This window comes from Scyliorhinus torazame, chromosome 13 (assembly GCF_047496885.1).
Source record: "Scyliorhinus torazame isolate Kashiwa2021f chromosome 13, sScyTor2.1, whole genome shotgun sequence".
NCBI classification, from domain to species: Eukaryota; Metazoa; Chordata; class Chondrichthyes; order Carcharhiniformes; family Scyliorhinidae; genus Scyliorhinus; species Scyliorhinus torazame.
Window position 1 is genome coordinate 90,306,287 of NC_092719.1, and position 19,518 is coordinate 90,325,804.

The window sequence follows — 19,518 nt, forward strand, 5'->3', positions numbered from 1 at the left end:
TCAGGAAACCCTCCTGCACACATTGTACAAAAAACGACCCATCTAATGTACTCAAACTATACCTTTTCCAGTCAATATTTGGAAAGTTAAAATCTCCCATAATAACTACCCTGTTACTTTCGCTCTTATCCAGGATCATCCTCGCCATCCTTTCCTCTACATCCCTCGAACTATTTGGAGGCCTATAGAAAACTCCCAACAGGGTGACCTCTCCTTTCCTGTTTCTAACCTCAGCCCATACTACCTCGGAAGATGAGACCCCATCTAGCATCCTCTCCGCCACCGTAATACTACTCTTGACTAGCAGCGCCACACCTCCCCCTCTTTTGCCTCCTTCTCTGAGCTTACTAAAACACCTAAACCCCGGAACCTGCAACATCCATTCCTGTCCCTGCTCTGTCCATGTCTCCGAAATGGCCACAACATCGAAGTCCCAGGTACCAACCCATGCTGCCAGTTCCCCTACCTTATTTCGTATACTCCTGGCATTGAAGTAGACACAAACCACCTACCTAAACAATGGCCCCCACCTGCGACGTCAAATTTGTGCTCCTGACCTCTATACTCTCTTTCTCCCGTACCCTAAAACTACAATCCAGGTTCCCATGCCCCTGCTGCATTAGTTTAAACCCCCCCAAAGAGCACTAACAAATCTCCCCCCCCAGGATATTTGTGCCCCTCAGGTTCAGATGTAGACCATCCTGTCTGTAGAGGTCCCACCTTCCCCAGAAAGAGCCCCAGTTATCCAGAAATCTGAATCCCTCCCGCCTGCACCATCCCTGTAGCCACGTGTTTAATTGCTCTCTCTCCCTATTCCTCATCTCATTATCACGTGGCACGGGCAACAACCCAGAGATAACAACTCTGTTTGTTCTAGTTCTGAGCTTCCATCCTAGCTCCATGAAAGCCTGCCTGACATCCTTGTCCCCTTTCCTACCTATGTCGTTAGTGCCAATGTGGACCACGACTTGGGGCTGCTCCCCCTTAAGGACCCGGAAAACACGATCCGAGACATCACGTACCCTTGCACCTGGGAGGCAACATACCAAACGTGAGTCTCTCTCGCTCCCACAAAATCTCCTATCTGTGCCCCTGACTATCGAGTCCCCAATTACTAATGCTCTGCTCCTCTCCCCCTTCCCTTCTGAGCAACAGGGACAGACTCCGTGCCAGAGGCCCGTACCCCATGGCTTACCCCTGGTAAGCCCCCCCCCCCACAAGTATCCAAAGCGGTATACTTGTTTCTCAGGGGAACGACCGCAGGGGATCCCTGCACTGACTGCTTCTTCCCAGTCCCTCTTACAGTTACCCATCTATCTCCAATCTTTGGTGTAACTAATTCCCTGAAGCTGCTATCTATGACCCCCTCTGCCTCCCGAATGATCCGAAGTTCTTCCAACTCCAGCTCCAGTTCCCTAACTCGGTCTTGGAGGAGCTGGAGATGGCAGCACTTCCTGGAAGGAATAACAGGAATGCGGAAGCTCTCCATGATTTCTCCCAGGTCTCTTGGTGCTTCCAGCTCCCCACGTATGTCTTCCCTCACCACTGGTCGCTCCAGTCTAGAAACTGTTTCATTCCCTCGTCCCCGTTGGGAGGCTTGGAGGTGTACAGTCCCCGGTAGATGGTTTCAAATGCCCAATTGACCTCCTTTGGCTCTATTACCAGTCTGCCTCTGCTGTCCTTAACCTGCGCTATTTCCCTCATGGCTGCCTGCTTTCTCAGCTGGTGAGCCAATAGGCGGCCAGCCTCGTCTCTGTGTTCATAGAAGGTCCCCCGTGCCTGGCGGAGTTGGTACACTGCTTTCTTAGTGGATAGCAGGTTAAAGTCCATTTGCAGCTTTTTCCTCTCCGCCAGCAGCCCTACGGTAGGGGCCTCGGAGTATTTTCTATCGACTTCCACTAGCAGTTGCCTGGCCACCCTCTCTTCCCTGTCTCTGCTTGTCTTGTAGGTTATGATCTCTCCTCTGATCACAGCCTTCAGTGCCTCCCAAAACGTGGAGGGTGAAACCTCTACGTTTTGGTTTTTACTAACGTAATCGCCTATGGCCCGCGATATTATTTGGCAGAAGGCCTTGTCGGCCAGGAGATCCGTATCCTGTCTCCACGTGGGGCGCTGGGCCCGGCCTGTCTCCAACCTCACATCCATATATTGTGGAGCATGGTCGAAGATAACGATCGCGGAGTCATCCATTCCCGTGATCCCTGAACCCACTGCAAAGTAGTCGATACGGGTGTATACCTTGGGCACCTGTGAAAAGAACGGGAACTCCTTTTCTCCTGGTTGCAGGAACCTCCATGGGTCCACCACCCCCATCTGTTCCATGAAGGCTCCTATCTCCCTAGCCATGGCAGATGGTTTCCCCGTTCTGGGGTTTGATCGGTCGGTCAGTGGGCCCAGCACGCAGTTAAAGCCGCCCCCCCATAATCAGTCGGTGTGGGTCAAGGTCGGGGATTTACGCCATGGTCTTCTTTATGAATTCTGTGTCATCCCAGCTGGGAGCGTATACGTTTACCAGTACAACCGGTGCCCCTTCCAGGACCCCGCTCACTATGACGTACCGCCCCCTTGAGTCTGTAACTGTCTTGGTTTCTGTAAACCTCGCCCTTTTGCTAATTAATATTGCTACCCCCCTACCCCTCGTCCCGTAGCATGAATGGTACATCTGTCCCATCCAGCCCTTCCTTACCAGCAGTCGGTCCTTCTCCCTCAGATGCATCTCTTGTAGATAGATTTATGTCTGCTTTTAGGCTTCTTAGTTGGGTGAAGACTCTGGATCTTTTCACTGGGCCGTTGAGTCCCCTTACATTCCAGGTAACAATCCTGGTGGGGGGTTTCCGATCCCCCGGTCCTGCGAGATCACCCATACTTAACTGGTGGACGCATCCCTGCACTCCGGGGGCCGTCCAAAATGGCCAGGGTCGCCGCTCTCACAATGGGGTCGGGCCCCAGCGCTCCGGGGTTTCCCTTTGTCCAGGGGCCACGTAGGTGCGCCCCTGCACTCCAGGGTCTCCCTTCACCCTGATGCCCTCCCGAGTGGCTGTTTGCAGCGCCCTCTTGGATCCTCGCCCTGCTCCATGCCCGCTGAGGCCTCTTTCTGTACTGCTTCGCTATCTCACCCTTCTGTTTTGTTCTGCGCTCTCCCCCCGTCTCTCTGTTCCCCCCCCCACCCGTGTTCTCCCCCCCCCCACCCCCCTTCTACCCCCCTCCCCTCCTTGTGCCAGGCGCTCCCACTCCCCTGAGAAGCGCGCCGCGGCCCTCCTTCCTGCCCTCCTCGCTGGTACGGTGGCCCTCCTCCCAGTATTCGTCCAGTTCTGGCCCTGTTTAACTTTCCTCCTACTGGCCCTTGTCTCGCCCTCCTGTCTGCTTTTCTCACCCTCATTTACCTCGCTCCACTCCCCTCCCATTGCCTTGAGAGAGGAGACAAGCTCTGAAATATGGCAGCACAGTCCCGCGCAAGACATAAAACACTTGCACAGCTCCACTTTCCTTTCCAGGCCTTCGATGGTCTGCTGCATTTTGTGCGTCGTCTCCGCCAACGCTTCCTTCACCATTGCGTCGAGTCCGACCAGAGCGCCTCCTTTATGCTGGTCGCTGTGTCCCGCTCCCGCTCAGCTGTTTGGTCCGCCATCCTTTTCCCTTTCGGGCTTGCCCGAACCTCCGTCTCGTCTTGTGGGGCCGCCTGCCTGCACGTCCGCCGCTCCTGCGCTTTTCCCTCGCTGCTGCTTGCGTCTCGCCGTCCCTTCGCTTTGGTGTTTTTCTTTCCTCCAGCCATCTGTGTCTCTCGCTTTCTTTCCACGCTACTGTTTCTTACCCTGGGGTTGCTCTCCCTTGCTCTGCTCTGACTGGGTCTGTCTCTGGCTTCAGGTTTCTTTTTTTTTGTTGGGGTGGGGGGGGTGGGTTGTAGTTGGTTCCCTTCCTTCCTTTCTTTCTTTTCTTTTGTTTTCTATTCTTTTTTCTTCCCCCTTCTCCTTCACTTTTCCCTTCCCTCTCACTGGGTCAGGAGGGTCGCGAGAGACGTTTTCTGGTCTGGACGGGAGTCCCCCTTTGTCTCGCCGCTCACCACGTGTTCGCAACTGGTCTGTGGGGGGGGGGGCGGGGAGGGTGTGTGTGTGGAATCTCTCCAGTTGTTTGAATTTAACAGTTCCTGAACCAGTGAGTGTCTCGGTATCCATGGGTACTGTTGTCACTTTATTATCAGCCCACAAGCTGCAAGTATGTTTCTTGTATGTTCATTCAAAAGACAGTTTATTATAAAACATAAGATTATTTCTACGTGCAATGATACACGCGGCTTTGTATTAAACTACACCTATCAACTGAGATGACCTTTACTTAACTTCTGGATGACCGGCTCTGTGCAGGTAGATAAGGCCTTGATCTGAGTCCCCACGTGTGTCGGCTGGAAATCATCAGGTTTGTCTCGGCTGCGGCTCGTCTCTCTCTCAGGTAGCAATCGCGGGTCTTGAACTTGGCTGGTCGTTATGCTGCAGTTGGTGTGGGCACAGGCCGATCCCAAAAGAGACCGATCCCTAGTTTGCAGGGATTCTTATTCTTCCTCTCTTTCGCGCCCTTTTGGGCGGGGTTAACTCAGGGTCCAATGGATCGATAGAGTCTCAATCACTCTGATCGATACTGGCCAATTAGGAGAAGGTGCCTTGATGGCTGGGCGGGTCCTAGTTGTTATTGTTCCAAGTGTGTCTGCTACTGTTGCTATTCCTTGATTTGAGTCTATTGTCCTGGGGAAATTGGTGATTGACCTTTAACAGGTGCAAGTTTCAGTTCGGTCTGGTTTTCATTTGCACAATACACAGGGGCTGTGCACTGTGCTCCCATTACCCTTTGCAGGCGGCCATTTTAGATGGCCACAGTATGTCATTGTTTCCCCTCGGAGGAAGCTTTTGATTTGTATGTACCTTAATTCATTCACTTATGGCAGCTAGAACATCACCGACACTTCCTCCAAAGCTGCTAGTCTGTCATCTATGTACATGTCGCTAACTGTCAGTGTCTCCTGTCTCCACCTTTTGAAGGTGGCGTTACCAGAAGGATGTGGATGCTTTAGAGAGGGTGCAGAGGAGGTTCACCAGGATGTTGCCTGGTATGGAGGGTGCTAGCTATGAAGAAAGGTTGAGTAGATTAGGATTGTTTTCGTTGGAAAGACGGAGGTTGAGGGGGGACCCGATTGAGGTCTACAAAATTATGAGAGGTATGGACAGGGTGGATAGCAACAAGCTTTTTCCAAGAGTGGAGGTGTCAATTACAAGGGGTCACGATTTCAAGGTGAGAGGGGGAAAGTTTAAGGGAGATGTGCGTGGAATGTTTTTTACGCAGAGGGTGGTGGGTGCCTGGAACGCTTTGCCAGCGGAGGTGGTAGAGGCGGGCCCGATAGCATCATTTAAGATGCATCTAGACAGATATATGAACGGGCGGGGAACAGAGGGAAGTAGATCCTTGGAAAATAGGTGACCGGTTTAGATAAAGGATCTGGATCGGCGCAGGCTGGGAGGGCCGAAGGGCCTGTTCCTGTGCTGTAATTTTCTTTGTTCTTTGTTGTTCTCTCCGGATTCCCTTACAGCTTTTTGCGTCCCGCAGAGCTATCGCCAGGGGTTCGATCGCTAGCGCGAACAAGAGTGGGGACAGGGGGCAGCCCTGTCTTGTTTCTCCCTGCAGATGGAAGTATTCAGAACTGGTGGTATTAGTTCGGACGCTCGCTTTGGGAGTGTTGGAATGCACAATGTTGATGTGGAGGACGCAGGCGGGCGAGCCGCTAAGGGCGATGGTAGTGCGGTTGCACCACTTCTGGATAAGTAGAAGATTCATCGTTGGGCGAGACAGACCAGGAAATGAACCTGGGAAGGGAACAAGCTGTGGGTGTACTAGGACCTCAAAGCAGAACTAGCAAGCGGAGGGACAGGTTTAACTGGGTTAAGGCTGCCCCCATTAAAATGGGGGTGAAGTTTTTGAGTATTGCACCCATCCTGCCTGTGGGTGACTTTCCAGAAGCAAGAGTATTATTTTGGCATGCCAGAGGAGGCGATGGAGTTTGTGAGGCACAATGGACTGGGAGGAGTGTGAGGACCTTTAACTTTGGAGGAGTTTGTGTGTTCTTTAGATTTTTGATGGTGGGTTGTTTGGAGGGCAGATTCTTTTCATGGGGGAACAAAGATGGCGAGTCCGCCTTTTCTTGCTCTTTAGGGATGTACGGTTGGGGGGGGGGGAACTGGCGAGTTAGGGAGGTTGGAGGCCTTGGGCGGGGGCCACCATGCTAACTGGGCGGGCTAGTTAACCGAAGTGAAGTGGGGGAGGAGTTCCCAGGAGTGGGGTTGCTGACAAGGGTGTGGCGCAGTTGGAAAGGGATTGATGACAAGGGACATCCGAAGGTCGGCCTGGAGGGCGCATGACACGGGCCGGGCGCTGGCTCAGAAAGAAATATGGCTGATCGGCAGGGGAAGGGGGTGGGTGTTCCCTTGACACCCTCGACAATTTGGGACTCAACAGGTCCCCGCCCCACAGCCATGGGACCAGGCTGCTCACATGGAACGTGAGGGGTTGAATGGGCCGGCAAATGATCGCGTGTGTTCGCGCACCTGAGGAGTCTGAAGGCCGACATGGCTTTTTGGCAGGAGACGCACTGAAAGAAAGATAGGGGACCAGACAAGGTTGAGGGAGGTAAGGGTGGGGCAGGTGTTCCACTCGGGACATGAAGACGAGGGGGGTGGCAGTGTTGGTTAATAAATGGGTGGCCTTCTGGCAGGGGTTTGCGGATGTCATGTCCAAGGTGTTAAAAACAAGGGTGGTATCGAGTACAGAGTTGGCGATTTTCGGAATGTCGGAAGATCTGGGAGGAGAAAGAGGCAGACGTTCTGGCCTTTGCCTCCCTGGTAGCCCAGAGACGGATACTATTAGCGTGGAGGGACTCAAAGCCCATAAAGGCAGAGACCTGGCTCACTGACATGGCTAGCTTTCTCTATCTGGAGAAAATCAAGTTCGCCCTGAGAGGGTCAATGTCAGGGTTTGTCTCCCGGAGGTGGCAGCCGTTCATCGTCTTCTTTAGAGAAAATTGACTGTCAGCAGAGAGAGGGGGGGGGGGTTTGTTTAGTTTAGATTAGTCTGAAAGAAAGGTCAGACCTGTGAGGGAGAGGGAGGAAGAAGGCCTTTGCACTATGTTTATATTTGTATGTACACTGTTTCTTCTGTTATTGTTACAAAATCACAAATACCTGAATAAAATTTTTTATATTAAAAAAATAAATAAATGGGTGGCGTTCGAGGTCGAGAACATTGTACCGACCCAGGGTGTGAGATATGTGATGGTTAGTGGAAAGTTGGAGGGGGTGCCGGTGGTTCGGGAAACATCTATGCCCCAAATTCGGATGATGTAGATTTTATGAGGTGGGTGTTAGGGAAGATTTCTGACTTCATTGATTACGGCAGGCGGGGGAGGAAGGGAGTTTTTAATGCGGTTATAGAACCAAGCTTGGATCTGTTGAGTCCCAAGTGGTCGAGGGCGTCGGCAGTGGCAAAGGAGCTGAAGGTGTTCATGGAGCACATGGGGGTGGGGTGCTTCCATGGAGGTTTGGGAGGCCAAGAGCGAAGGAACATTCATACTTCTTCCATGTGCACCGGGTGTACTCCAAGATCGTTGTTTTTGTGTTAGATAAGACGTTGCTGGCAGGGGTGGCCGACTTGGCATATTCGGCAATTGTGGTCTCGGACCCGGTGCTGCACTAGGTTGATTTGCACGTTGGGGGCGCCAGCGCCCGCAGTTGTGGCTGGCTGTGGGGTTGTTGGTGGACGAGGTTGTGCGTGAGTGGATGTGGGCAGCCTTCGGGGCTATGTGGAGCTAAGCGATACGGGGGATGTCCCGGCCGCCACGCTGTGGAAGGCACTCAAGGCAGTGGTTAGGGGAAATTCACTTCAATTTCAATTCGGGTGCACAGGGAGAAAGCAGAGCTTGCAGAGATGGTAAGACTGGTGGACGAGATTTTGAGGGTGGATAGGAGCTATGCAGATGTGTTGGAGGCAGGGCTGTTGAAGGAGAGGCAGAGGCTCCAGATGGAGCTTGGGCTAGTGTCTACGGGGAAGGCGGTGGGACAGTTGCGGAGGTCCAGAGGGGCGGAATACGAGTACGGGGAGAAGGCGAGCAGGATTTTGGTCCGTCAGTTGAAGCAAGAGGCGGCGAGGGAGATTGGCAGAGTGAGTGATGATAAGGGTAAGGTGGTGATGGACCCAGAGGGGGTGAATGGCAAATTGAAGGCGTTTTATAGAAGGTCGCACAAGTCTGAGCCCTCGCCGGGGAGGGAGAGGATGCAGCGGTTTTTGGACGGGCAGTAGTTTCCCACAGTAGTGGAGAAACTGATTCAGGGACTGGGAGTCCCAATTGGGTTGAGGGAGGTGATGGAAAGTATGGGGGCGATGCAGGCAGGGAAAGCCCCGGGGCTGGACGGGTTCCCATTGGGGTTTTACAAAAGGTTTGGGGCAGACCTGGGGCCACTGATGGTGAGGGCATACAATGAAGCAAGGGAGAGAGGGTTTACTCCTCCCTACATTGCCACAGGCTTCCATCTCTCTGATATTAAAGAAGGATAAAGATCCGGGACAGTGTGGGTCGTACCGTCCGATATCATTGCTGAATGTAGATGTCAAGCTGTTGGCAAAGGTGTTGGCCTCGCTAATCGAGGACTGTATCCCAAGGGTTTCTGTCTTCATAATTTCCTTGTCTCGGTCTCCTTCTATTGTCTTGAGCCCTGTTCGTAGCCATATGATTTCGCCATCCTGTTAGTAGTGTATCTTCCATATTCTGCCTTGTTGCAGGCTGACCTATTTGTGTCATCAGAGCCATCGGAATCGAATGTTTCCCCAGAATCTTTTGTAAAGCTTTTGTCATCTGTTTGAATAAGGTATCCTTATCAGTAAACTGAACTCCTGTCAAAACCAAGAACCTATCCATGTTGCTCACTCTAGCACAGTCAAGTAATTTAAAGGCCAACACAGACTGTGGAAATTCCAGGTTGTGTCTCTGCAGCCTTTTATATAGTCTGCCAAATTCCATTATATAGTCTTCCATGGAGATATCCTCCATTTTGCGGAACTTATCAAAATCCGACCATGCTTCATACGCACTTAACAAGTCATCTTTCTTATAAATCTTATCCATATAATGTAATAAAGTCTCCAGATCTTCTTCTGAGTCTAACTCTTCCAATTCCAGCTCAGAAAGCACATTGTTTCGGATTTTAGTTCCATATGGTAGAGAATGAGCCAATGCCTTACCTTGTTTTCTCTTTCCCAAAGCAGTTACCTTAGTCCACATAACTACTGCACTTCTCCATTGGTCGTACGATTCCCTTTCAGAAAATTAGGCAGGATAGTCATATCCAGCCATCTTTATCCTCGGTTCAGCCATATATCCCTTTTTTTTTTCTTTTCTCACTCACTCCTTGGTTTGATCTGGAAAATTGTATCTTTCAACCCTTCACATTTACACAGCAACCATCCTCTGCTACCAACGTTTTAGTTGCTGTGATATGAAGAGTCTAAAGTTCTGTTCCTTTTTCACAAACACACATTTATTTCCTTCCAACAGCCTTTGCACAAAACTCTCACTGTACATCACCTGACAGAGGCCACCTGAAGCCCCTTTACATATCAGTGTCAATTAATGGATACTTAACATAAATGAGACAACTAATTGCAATGTCTCAACCCATTACTTAACATGCGCTTCCCGTTGCTCTTCACCTTGGCGATAGAGCCGTTGGGAATGTCACTTAGGTGTCGAGAGACTGAGCGGGGGGGCGTCGAGCGCAAGGTCACATTGTATGCGGACGACCTGTTGCTGTAGAGGCATCATAGGGATTTTAGAGGACTTTGGCCGGTTTTCGGGATACAAGTTGAATATGGGGAAGAGCGAGGTGCTCCTGATTGAGATTCGATGGCAGATATAGGGGGGATGTCAGAGGTAGGTTCTTTACCCAGAGAGTAGTTGGGGCATGGAATGCACTGCCTGTGGAAGTAGTTGAGACGGAAACATTAGCGACCTTCAAGCAGCTATTGGATAGGTACATGGATTACAGTAGAATGATATAGTGTAGATTAATTTGTTCTTAAGGGCCGCGTAGCATTATGGTTAGCACAATTGCTTCACAGCTCCATGGTCCCAGGTTCTATTCCGGCTTGGGTCACTGTCTGTGCGGAGTCTGCACATCCTCCCCGTGTGTGCGTGGGTTTCCTCTGGGTGCTCCCGTTTCCTCCCACAGTCCAAAGATGTGCAGGTTAGGTGGGTTGGCCATGATAAATTGCCCTTAGTGTCCAAAATTGCTCTTAGTGTTGGGTGGGGTTGCTGGGTTATGGGGATGGGGTGGAGGTGTTGACCTTGGGGTGGGGTGCTCTTTCTGGGAGCCGGTGCAGGCTAGATGGGCCAAATGGCCTCCTGCGCTGTAAATTCTATGATAATCTATGATTAATCTAGGACAAAGGTTCGGCACAACATCGTGGGCCGAAGGGCCTGTTCTGTGCTGTATTTTTTCTATAGAGCGCATATGACAGTAGCAAGGATGATTAGGTTCTTTGAGGGGTTAGAGGATAGGCGTGGGCGGTATCCAGGGAGGCCCGTGAATCACGCCCACATGTTTAGGGCATGTCCAAGGACGAAGGGGTTCTGACAGGAGTTCGCGGACATAATGTCCGAGCTGCTGGGGTTGGACGTGGACAATATTCAGGGTCTTAGTTCCTGGGAGTCCAGGAGGTGAGTTAGGTCGTAGTTTTTGCCTTTACCTCCCTGATAGCACGGAGACAGATTTTGCTCGGGTGGCAGGACTCAGGGCCACCGAAAGCGGGGATGTGGGTGAGCGACCTGGTGGAATTCTTGAGGCTGGAGAAGGTCAAGTTCGTCCTGAGAGGGTCGATGGATGTGTTCAACCAGAGGAGGAAACCGTTTATTGAATTCTTTGAGGAGGTTTCGGGGGTCGGGCGGCAGGGGAAAGGGAGTTAAAATGGGGAAGGCGGGATACGAGGAGGGGGTTGTATTCGGGGAGCAGGGAGAGAGTGGGTGCAGGTTTTTATAATGTTGTTTGGTTATTCTTCTGCATTTGTTTGTTTATATGAAAATGCCTTGAATGAAATAATTTTTTAAAATTATCTTTTAGACAGAGATGGGTCCTGTAAAAAGGATTAAATTAATGTACACAAAGAAAATACAGAGATTATTGCTGTTTTAATGCAAGCAGAGCAAATTGGGTATAATCTGATTTCCAATGCTTTCAATTAAGGGTAAATAATATTTTTTGTGTTGCAATTTTGTCTTGATGCCATAAAAATATATTTGTCTGTTTTAATCAATGATTCCGTTCAGTGAAACCATGTGACTTTGGATTTTTTGCTTGGCAGGACCACAAGTGCAATTCATTTTGAGGCAGCAAGCACCTGATGCAATAAGCACCTGATGCCAACATGTAGAGCTTGTGAAGAACAGTGTGCCTGCGTTTTCTCTGAAGGATGATGCAATTTCTTATGTGGAGTTACATCAGTGTTTTTTAAAACTTCTTTTCCTGGGGCCCACTTGTACTTGCGACCTTCGCGACCCACACCAGCCTCATCTCACTTGGTTTGTCATTTAATGTTACATTTCTGCAAAGGACTTCAGCCAACGATTTAAGTTCTCGCTGCATCCTTTGACAAAAATCAAGAGATTCCCATGCAATGTCTTCAAATGCTTTTAAGATTTTGAGGGTTTTAAACTTTCATTTACCAGTACTTCCCTGCGTAAAACACACAGGTGCTTTGCATCCTAATTTGCATTGGTACAATTAAAACCATCCCTCAAGAAAACATCTTTATACTGCTTTGTTCCTGATTTCAGTTTCTTAATAGGTTGTTCACCAGAGGCCCTGGAGCTCTGTAAACAGCTCACACCAGCACTGCATTGCCCTGCCATGGGCTCCTGAGAAGTGCGCTCCAGCAGATACAGTTGTGACATTCTGGCCTGTTTGTGTCTCTGGCCCTCTCTTCCATATTACAAAATAATCCATCTTCAGTTCTTCATACAGTCCTGTATGAAGTCCTGTATGCTTGCTGGCAGTTACAAAATGGTGTAATCTCTGTTGCTCTTTTTAACCTTAGTCTATTTGCTCTGTTTAGGTCACCTTTGCTCATGAGTCACCAGGTATCTTTATGATACCGCCACGTGGTTCAAGTTCAGGTTATGATTAATAACACAGCACACCGCTTAGTAAGGATTAAAACAACGGTCATTTATTATATAAAACAAGCAATATTAATACCCTAATACTACTTTGTATACAATAAACCTATCACTACTGGCCAATACTTAACTTAGGAAGAGCCCACCAGGTCAGGGAAACGAATGGCTTGTCCAATCAAATCTGGCCCGCGGGATTCAAAAGGCTGCTACAGGTCGGTGGCTAGATGTCTCTACCGGATAGCGATCGCTGGATTCAAACTTACTATTACCGGTGGCTGGTGTTGCGAAGGTCTCGAGCAGGCGAAGATGAGAGAGAGCGAGATCTGAACTTGGACCTTCACTTTTATAGGGCCCAGGGGTTTCCCGCCTCCCGGGGCGGCCCTTGACCCTGAGTCTCAAGTGATTGGATTCTGTCCCCAATCTCTGGGGTCGATGTGTCCAATGGTGAGGCGATTCCTCGATCGGGGGGTGGTCGCTCACCTGTCTTTGTTTCGGCCCCTGCAGGCGCCGACAGGTCTGGCCCGGTATTCAATTGCTAATATGTTGCAATTGTTCCCGGGGATAGCCGATTTAACTGTGGATATCTGAATAGATTGGCTGCAAACAGTCCTGAATGCAACTGTGAATACCTGGGTTGATGGGCTGTTGATAGCCCTGTGTATCGATCTGGGATACCTTCCCAGAGCCGAATATGCAAAACTGTCTGCAGCTGCCTGCTTGTGTCTTCTTGGCTGCTTTTCCCAGCAGCCTTTCGGGTTAGCCGTTTTAAACTGGGTTTTGGCCAGATTAATCGGAACGCAGCCATTTTACATGGCTACATCTCTCATCTATGATTTTGCGCCCAAAGCAAGGAAGTACTGGAAGCTTGTTGTCAGTGTACGTGCCGGATGCGTGGTCTTCTTTTTGCCGCCCCCTTTTGGCGGAAAGACTCCATCGTTTATATTTAACAGCTGGTCACGGCCAGGCATTCTTTTTCTTTGACTTTGAAACTTTATTTCCAATACCTGATTGTGGTAGGGAAAAATCCCTTGTACCAGTGCATTCAAGAGGCCGAGTCTCAAGGCAAGGTTCAAAGCGTTGTTCTTTATTGTACTGAAGCCTTCAGGGAGACCCACGCAGCCAGCTCAGAAACAGTGGCTTGGCCACGTTGATCTCGACAATTACACATTCACTCTGGATTTTTATAGGAATCCAAATTCGAGCAGGAACATTTGCTCATACATAATAGTTTAAAAAGTGGCGGGTAGTTTTGATTTAGATCTCTCAGACAGGTTTAAACTGAGAATATGCATCCTATTTGGCCAGGAAGCTCTCTGGTAGACTTTGTCAATTTGCATCTGTATGGTGTTTGTCCGTGTTGATGAGATTGTCTGCTCGCTCCGGTGTCCCTCCCTTGTCTAATGTGTTTTCCATTATCTTCCTGATGTGTCTCCTTAACTAAATCGACCTCCGATGTCTGTGACTGTGTTATGCTTTTGTTTCTGTGTTTGCTAGATGAGGTGTTAATGTTATCTTTGAACTGCTGTGTGTGTAGGGGACGCTAATCTAATCTATACATTTCTTTTATTCATTCTATTCTGGTTTCTTTGCCTGCCTTGGCCATTTTATTAATATCCTATTTCATTCTTTCATAAGTCTTTGCAATACAGTTGTGCCATATATCTGACTGCCAGGGTCTTGACTCGCAGATATCCCTATCTCCTGGCCATGGGGCCGTTTTAAGATGCAGCTTCGTGCTGTTGCTGGGCAGAACAAGGGTCTTCCATCAATTTCGAATTAAAGGTCTCTCAGCTGTGCAGAAGGGGATTTAAACGAATGTCCATCCGGGTGTCCCCTTCTGCATTGTGGGCACATTATAAACATTATTGGCCAATCATCCAATAAAACAGTCCAATAAATGTTAAACGGTGCCAATCAGTCCAATAAATGAAGAATGTTTGATGAGATGAGATAAAAATATGGTCTTGGAAAATGGCCTACTTCACTGATTTTTCCAAGTTTATGACTTTTGACTACTGAATATTAAAGGAATTTCGGTTGAACATGCACATCGTTACATTTACACAAACCTTGTTCTAAATATATTCCCATTTCTTTAGAAATTTAAACATGTATAGGAAAAAGTATAATCTTGTTTTTACTTACAAACTATGACTTTGGACGAGATCAGGTAACTTGTCACACACAATGTACAATATTTCTTACTGGTTCCACTGTATTTCATTATAAACATCCAAGTCATCTCCTTCTCCATTCTCACCAAAAGCCATCAGGGATGCAAAAAGACAATACTGCATCAAACTAGAGTCCCAGGCCAACATTACTAACCCATGATGACTACGGCAGGGCCTACACAAGATCACAGGCTATAAAGCAAGGCCAGGCGGAATATCTGGGGCTGGAGCATCCCTACCCGATGATCTGACCAAGTTATATGCCCACTTTGAGCAGTCGGCCAATGTATCAGTGCCACCTGCCCCAACAGCCTTGGACACACCCATACCCACTATTACAGCCTCAGAGGTAAGAGCTGCCTTCTTGAAAGTGAATCCGCGGAAAGCGACGGGCCCCGACGGAGTCCCTGGGTGAGCACTTAGAGCCTGCGCAGACCAGCTGGCGAGTGTATTCGCAGATATCTTCACCACCTCACTCCTCCGCTCTAAGGTTCCCACCTCCTTCAAGAAGGCCACCATAATACCATGGTACCAAAGAAGAACAAGGTAGCCTGCCTCAACGATTATCGACCGGTGGCCCTAACGTCTGTTATCATGAAATGCTTTGAGCGGCTAGTCATGGAGCGGACCAAACGACCTTGGGTAGGGTGCTCTTTCCAAGAGCCGGTGCAGACTCGACAGACCGAATGGCCTCCTTCTGCATTGTAAATTCTGTGAAATGATGAATCAATGCCAGCCTCCCATTCGGTCTCGATCCACTGCAGTTTGCCTATCACCGCAACCGGTCCACGGCAGACGCTATCTCACTGGCTTTGCAATCAACACTCAAACACCTTGACAACAAGGACACCTATGTAAGACTGCTGTTCATAGACTACAGTTCCGCCTTCAACACCATTATCCCAACAAGACTAATAACCAAACCCCACAATCTTGGACTTGACCCCTCCCTGTGCAGCTGGATCCTCGACTTCCTCACCAACAGACCGCAATCTGTCAGGATAGGCAACAGCACCTCCTCCACAATAGTCCTCAACACCGGAGCCCCGCAAGGATGTATGCTCAGTCCTCTACTGTACTCCTTATACACCCATGACTGTGTGGCAACATTTAACTCCAACTCAATCTATAAAGTTTGCGGATGATACGACTGTAGTGGGCTGCATCTCAAACAACGACGAATCAGACTACAGGAGGGAGGTAAATCACTTGGTTGCATGGTGCACCGAAAACAACCTCTCTCTAAATGTTGGAAAGACCAAGGAACTGATCATCGACTTCAGGAAGCGCAGCATGACACACACTCACATCTGCATCAATGGCTCCGAAGTGGAGATGGTCGATAGCTTTAAGTTCCTGGGGATCACCATCACCAACAGTCGGTCCTGGTCCACTCATGTTGATGCAATAGTCAAGAAAGCCCAACAACGTCTCGACTTCCTGTGGAAGCTAAAGAAATTAGGCATGTCTTCATCGACTCTCAAACTTCTACAGATGTGCGATAGAGAGCATCCGATCCGGCTGCATCACAGCCTGGTATGGTAACTGCTCGGTCCAAGATCGCAAGAAACTGCAGACTGTGGTGAACTCAGCCCAACGCATCACACAAACTTGCCACCCCCACATTGATTCTGTATACACCTCTCGCTGCCTCAGGAAGGCAGACAGCATTGTCAGAGACCCCTCCCACCCAGGCATTGCCTTCTTCCAGACCCTTCCATCAGGCAGAAGGTACAGAAGTCTGAAGACTCTCACATCCAGACATAGGAACAACTTCTTCCCCACAGCTACAAGACTCCTCAACGACTCCCCCTCGGGCTGATCTGTTCCCTGTAAGAACACTATTCACGACGCCCTATGCTGCTCTTGCATTTGCTTTGTTTGGCCCCTTGTTCCACACTGTACCCAATCACTGTTTTGTCGATGTACCATTTGTCAATGTTCCCTGTTGATTATCCTTGTGTCTACTATGTACTTAGTGTGTACGTTCCTCGGCTGCAGAAAAGTACTTTTCACAGTACTTCGGTACATGTGACAATAAATCGAATCAAAGCACTTACTTCTTGGTTTCCAGACAGTGGTGACACAAAGGGATGAGCGTGTTTCTTCCAGTGTTGACATGTGTCAACCGCATTGACTGGCCTCATTTAATCTGTATTCCTTGCTGGCAAACCTGGCCTGCCTTCCTTCACACTGTCCAATAGCTGTTACTGTCGTCAAATACATCCACCCCAGTCACAGACTGCTGGCCGCTTCACGTTGTGGGAGTGCAAGCGGACATTGAGCAGCTTGACCACTGAGTCGCTGGACGAACAGAGCAGCACACAGAGGGCATTCATCAGAGCGGGGCTCCAAGCTGGGCCACCACTGTTAGCATTGTGCCACCTGGCTGCTCCTCAGCCCCTGTCGCCCCTTCCGCATGGTGACTAGCACACAGCATGATGCATGAATAAATACATGAATAGGATGGGAATAGATGGATACAGACCCCGGAAGTGTAGAATATTTTAGTTTAGACAGGCAGCATGGTCGGCACAGGCTTGGAGGGCCGAAGGGCCTGTTCCTGTGCTATACTTTTCTTTGTTCTTCGTTCTAGCCCAGCCTCCCTATATATTCTTTCTGATGGTTTGATGGGGTTTGCCTTCTGCATCTGAAAGAGTGACAAGTGCAGCTTATGGGGTTCTGAGGCACTTTACAACATAGTACTGATACATTTTATTTTATTGTCTTTACTCCAATGCTTCACACTGCAGAAAGTTCCTCATGTGCTGGCTTTTTGTTTTTGCAGAATGAAATGAGTATCGCAACTCAGCAGCTGTCCAAACAGCTTCTTGCATACGAGAAACAGGTGAGCACATGGTGTGGATTTTTATTCTGATATTTCTTTCAGGATTACTTTTTAAAGTAGCTGGAGTTGTACCAGATAAGAGTTCATTGTGGTAAACTAGTGCAAGGGTCGTCAAATTCAGTTCAAAAACCCAGGAGTTGAAAGTAATCTCGATCTATGTATGAATGAGTAATCCTATTTCAGAGGGCATTTAAGTGTCAACCACATTGCTGGGCGGCATGGTGGCACAGTGGTTAACACTGCTGCTTCAGCGCCAGGGACCCTGGTTCAATTTTGACCTCGAGTGGCTGTGTGGAGTTTGTATGTTGTCCTCATGTCTACGTGGGTTTCCTCCGGGTGCTCCGGCTTCCTCCCACAGTCCAAAGATGTGCAGATTTGGTTTATTGGCCATGTTAATTTACCACTTAGTGTCCAGGGGTGTATAGGTTAGGTGGGGTTCTGACGATATGGTAGGGGAGTGAGCCTAAATAGGGTGCTCTTTCAGAGGGTTGGTGCAAATGCGAAGAGCTGAATGGCCTCCTTCACTGTTGTAATTCTAATTCCACTAAATTAGTTAGGCACGACTTGCCCTTTATGAATCCAGACATGTCCAACGGGACAATTTCTATCCAGATGCCTCGCTATTTCTTCCTTGATGATAGATTCCAGCATCTTCCCTACTACCGAAGTTAAGCTAACTGGCCTATAATTACCCACTTTTAGCCTACCTCCTTTTTTAAACAGTGGTGTCACGTTTGCTAATTTCCAATCCGCTGGACAACCCCAGAGTCTAATGAATTTTGGTAAAATATCAGGAGTGTATTCGCAATTTCCTCAGCCATCGCTTTTAGTACCCAGGGATGCATTCCATAAGGGCCAGGAGACTTGTCTACCTTTAGCCCCATTAGCTTGCCCATCACTACCTCCTTGGTGATAACAATCGTTTCAAAGTCCTTACCTGTCATAGCCTTATTTCCATCAGTCACTGGCATGTTATTTGTGTCTTCCACTGTGAAGCCCGACCCAAAAAACCTGTTCAGTTCCTCAGCCATTTCCTCATCTCCCATTATTAAATCTCCCTTCTCATGGTTGAAAAAGGAGAGAACACGGGGGAAGATGGCGGAGGGTCAGGGACCGATCCTGTCCGCTCAGTGGTCAACGGAGCAGCTGGTGAGCTTCCGCCATGAGAAATTTGCCCAGCAGAGGAAGGAGAACTTGAAGAACTTGGCTAGGTGGTGTACCTGATAAAGGCGGATCGACCACGTGGTCGGAGACGAGGTTGAAGGCCCAGAGCCAGGCGATCTATAAAATGGAGGAGACGGTGGGGGAACACGAGGAGCAGCTTGCCTCGATGGCAGCGGAGATGGGGTTGATGCGGGATCAGCAAAGGAGGCTGCAGGAGATAGTGGAAGATTTGGAGGCTGCGGGGAGCGGGCAGGCAGTGCCCCCCGACCAGGCTGATCAGATGGAATGTAAGAGGGTTAAATGGGCCAGTCGAGGGTCTGTGTGTTCTCACATTTGAAAAGCTTGAAGGCGGATGTGGCGATGATACAGGAGACACACAGACTAAGTCGAGGAAAGGGTGGGTAGGGCAGGTATTTCATTCGGGGCTAGATTCCAAAACAAGGGGGGAATGAGGATTCTGATTAACAAGCGGGTGGCGTTTGAAGTGGGAAGTATAGTGGCGGACTCTGGGGGGTGGTATGTTATGGTGAGTGGGAAATTGGAGGGGTGCCGGTGGTGCTGGTGAATATTTATGCTCCAAACTAGGATGATGTGGAGTTCATGAGGTGGGTATTGGGGAAGATCCCTGATCAGGACACGCATCGGCTGATTATGGGAGGGGATTTTATTACGGTTATAGATCCAAGGCTGGATCGGTTGAGCTCAAGGTTAGGGAGGTTGTCGGCGGCAGCGAAGGAGCTAAAAGTGGTTTATGGAACACATAGGGGGAGTGGATCCATGGAGGTTTGGGAGGCCAAGAGGAAAAGAATATTCATTCTTCTCCCATGTACACAAAGTGTACTCTCGAATTGACTTCTTTATTTTAGATAAGACATTGCTAGCGGGGCTGGTGGATGTTGACTACTCTGCGATAGTAGTGTGAGATCATGCCCTGCACTGGGTGGACTTGCGGGTGAGTAAGAGGGGGGGGCAGCGCCCCCAATGGAGGTTAGATGTGGGGCTGTTGGCGGAGGGAGAGATGTGTGCGCGGGTGAGGGAGGCCATCAAAGCTATGTGCAGATAAACATGCAAGCATTTTTTAGCTGCAAGTCTCTTTGTAGTCTACATTAGACCATAAATTCCAAGCAGTA

At 49.3% G+C, this 19,518-nt stretch overlaps 1 protein-coding gene across 3 annotated transcripts in view; it reads left to right on the forward strand.

The window, feature by feature from the left end:
* appl2 (adaptor protein, phosphotyrosine interaction, PH domain and leucine zipper containing 2) overlaps positions 1-19,518 on the forward strand; it is a 271,692-nt gene that overhangs the window by 27,834 nt on the left and 224,340 nt on the right. For all 3 annotated transcript variants that reach the window (XM_072471949.1, XM_072471947.1, XM_072471948.1), the window contains exon 3: positions 17,165-17,224. In XM_072471949.1, the coding sequence (XP_072328050.1) occupies positions 17,165-17,224 (60 nt within the window). The remainder of the gene's footprint in view (positions 1-17,164; positions 17,225-19,518) is intronic.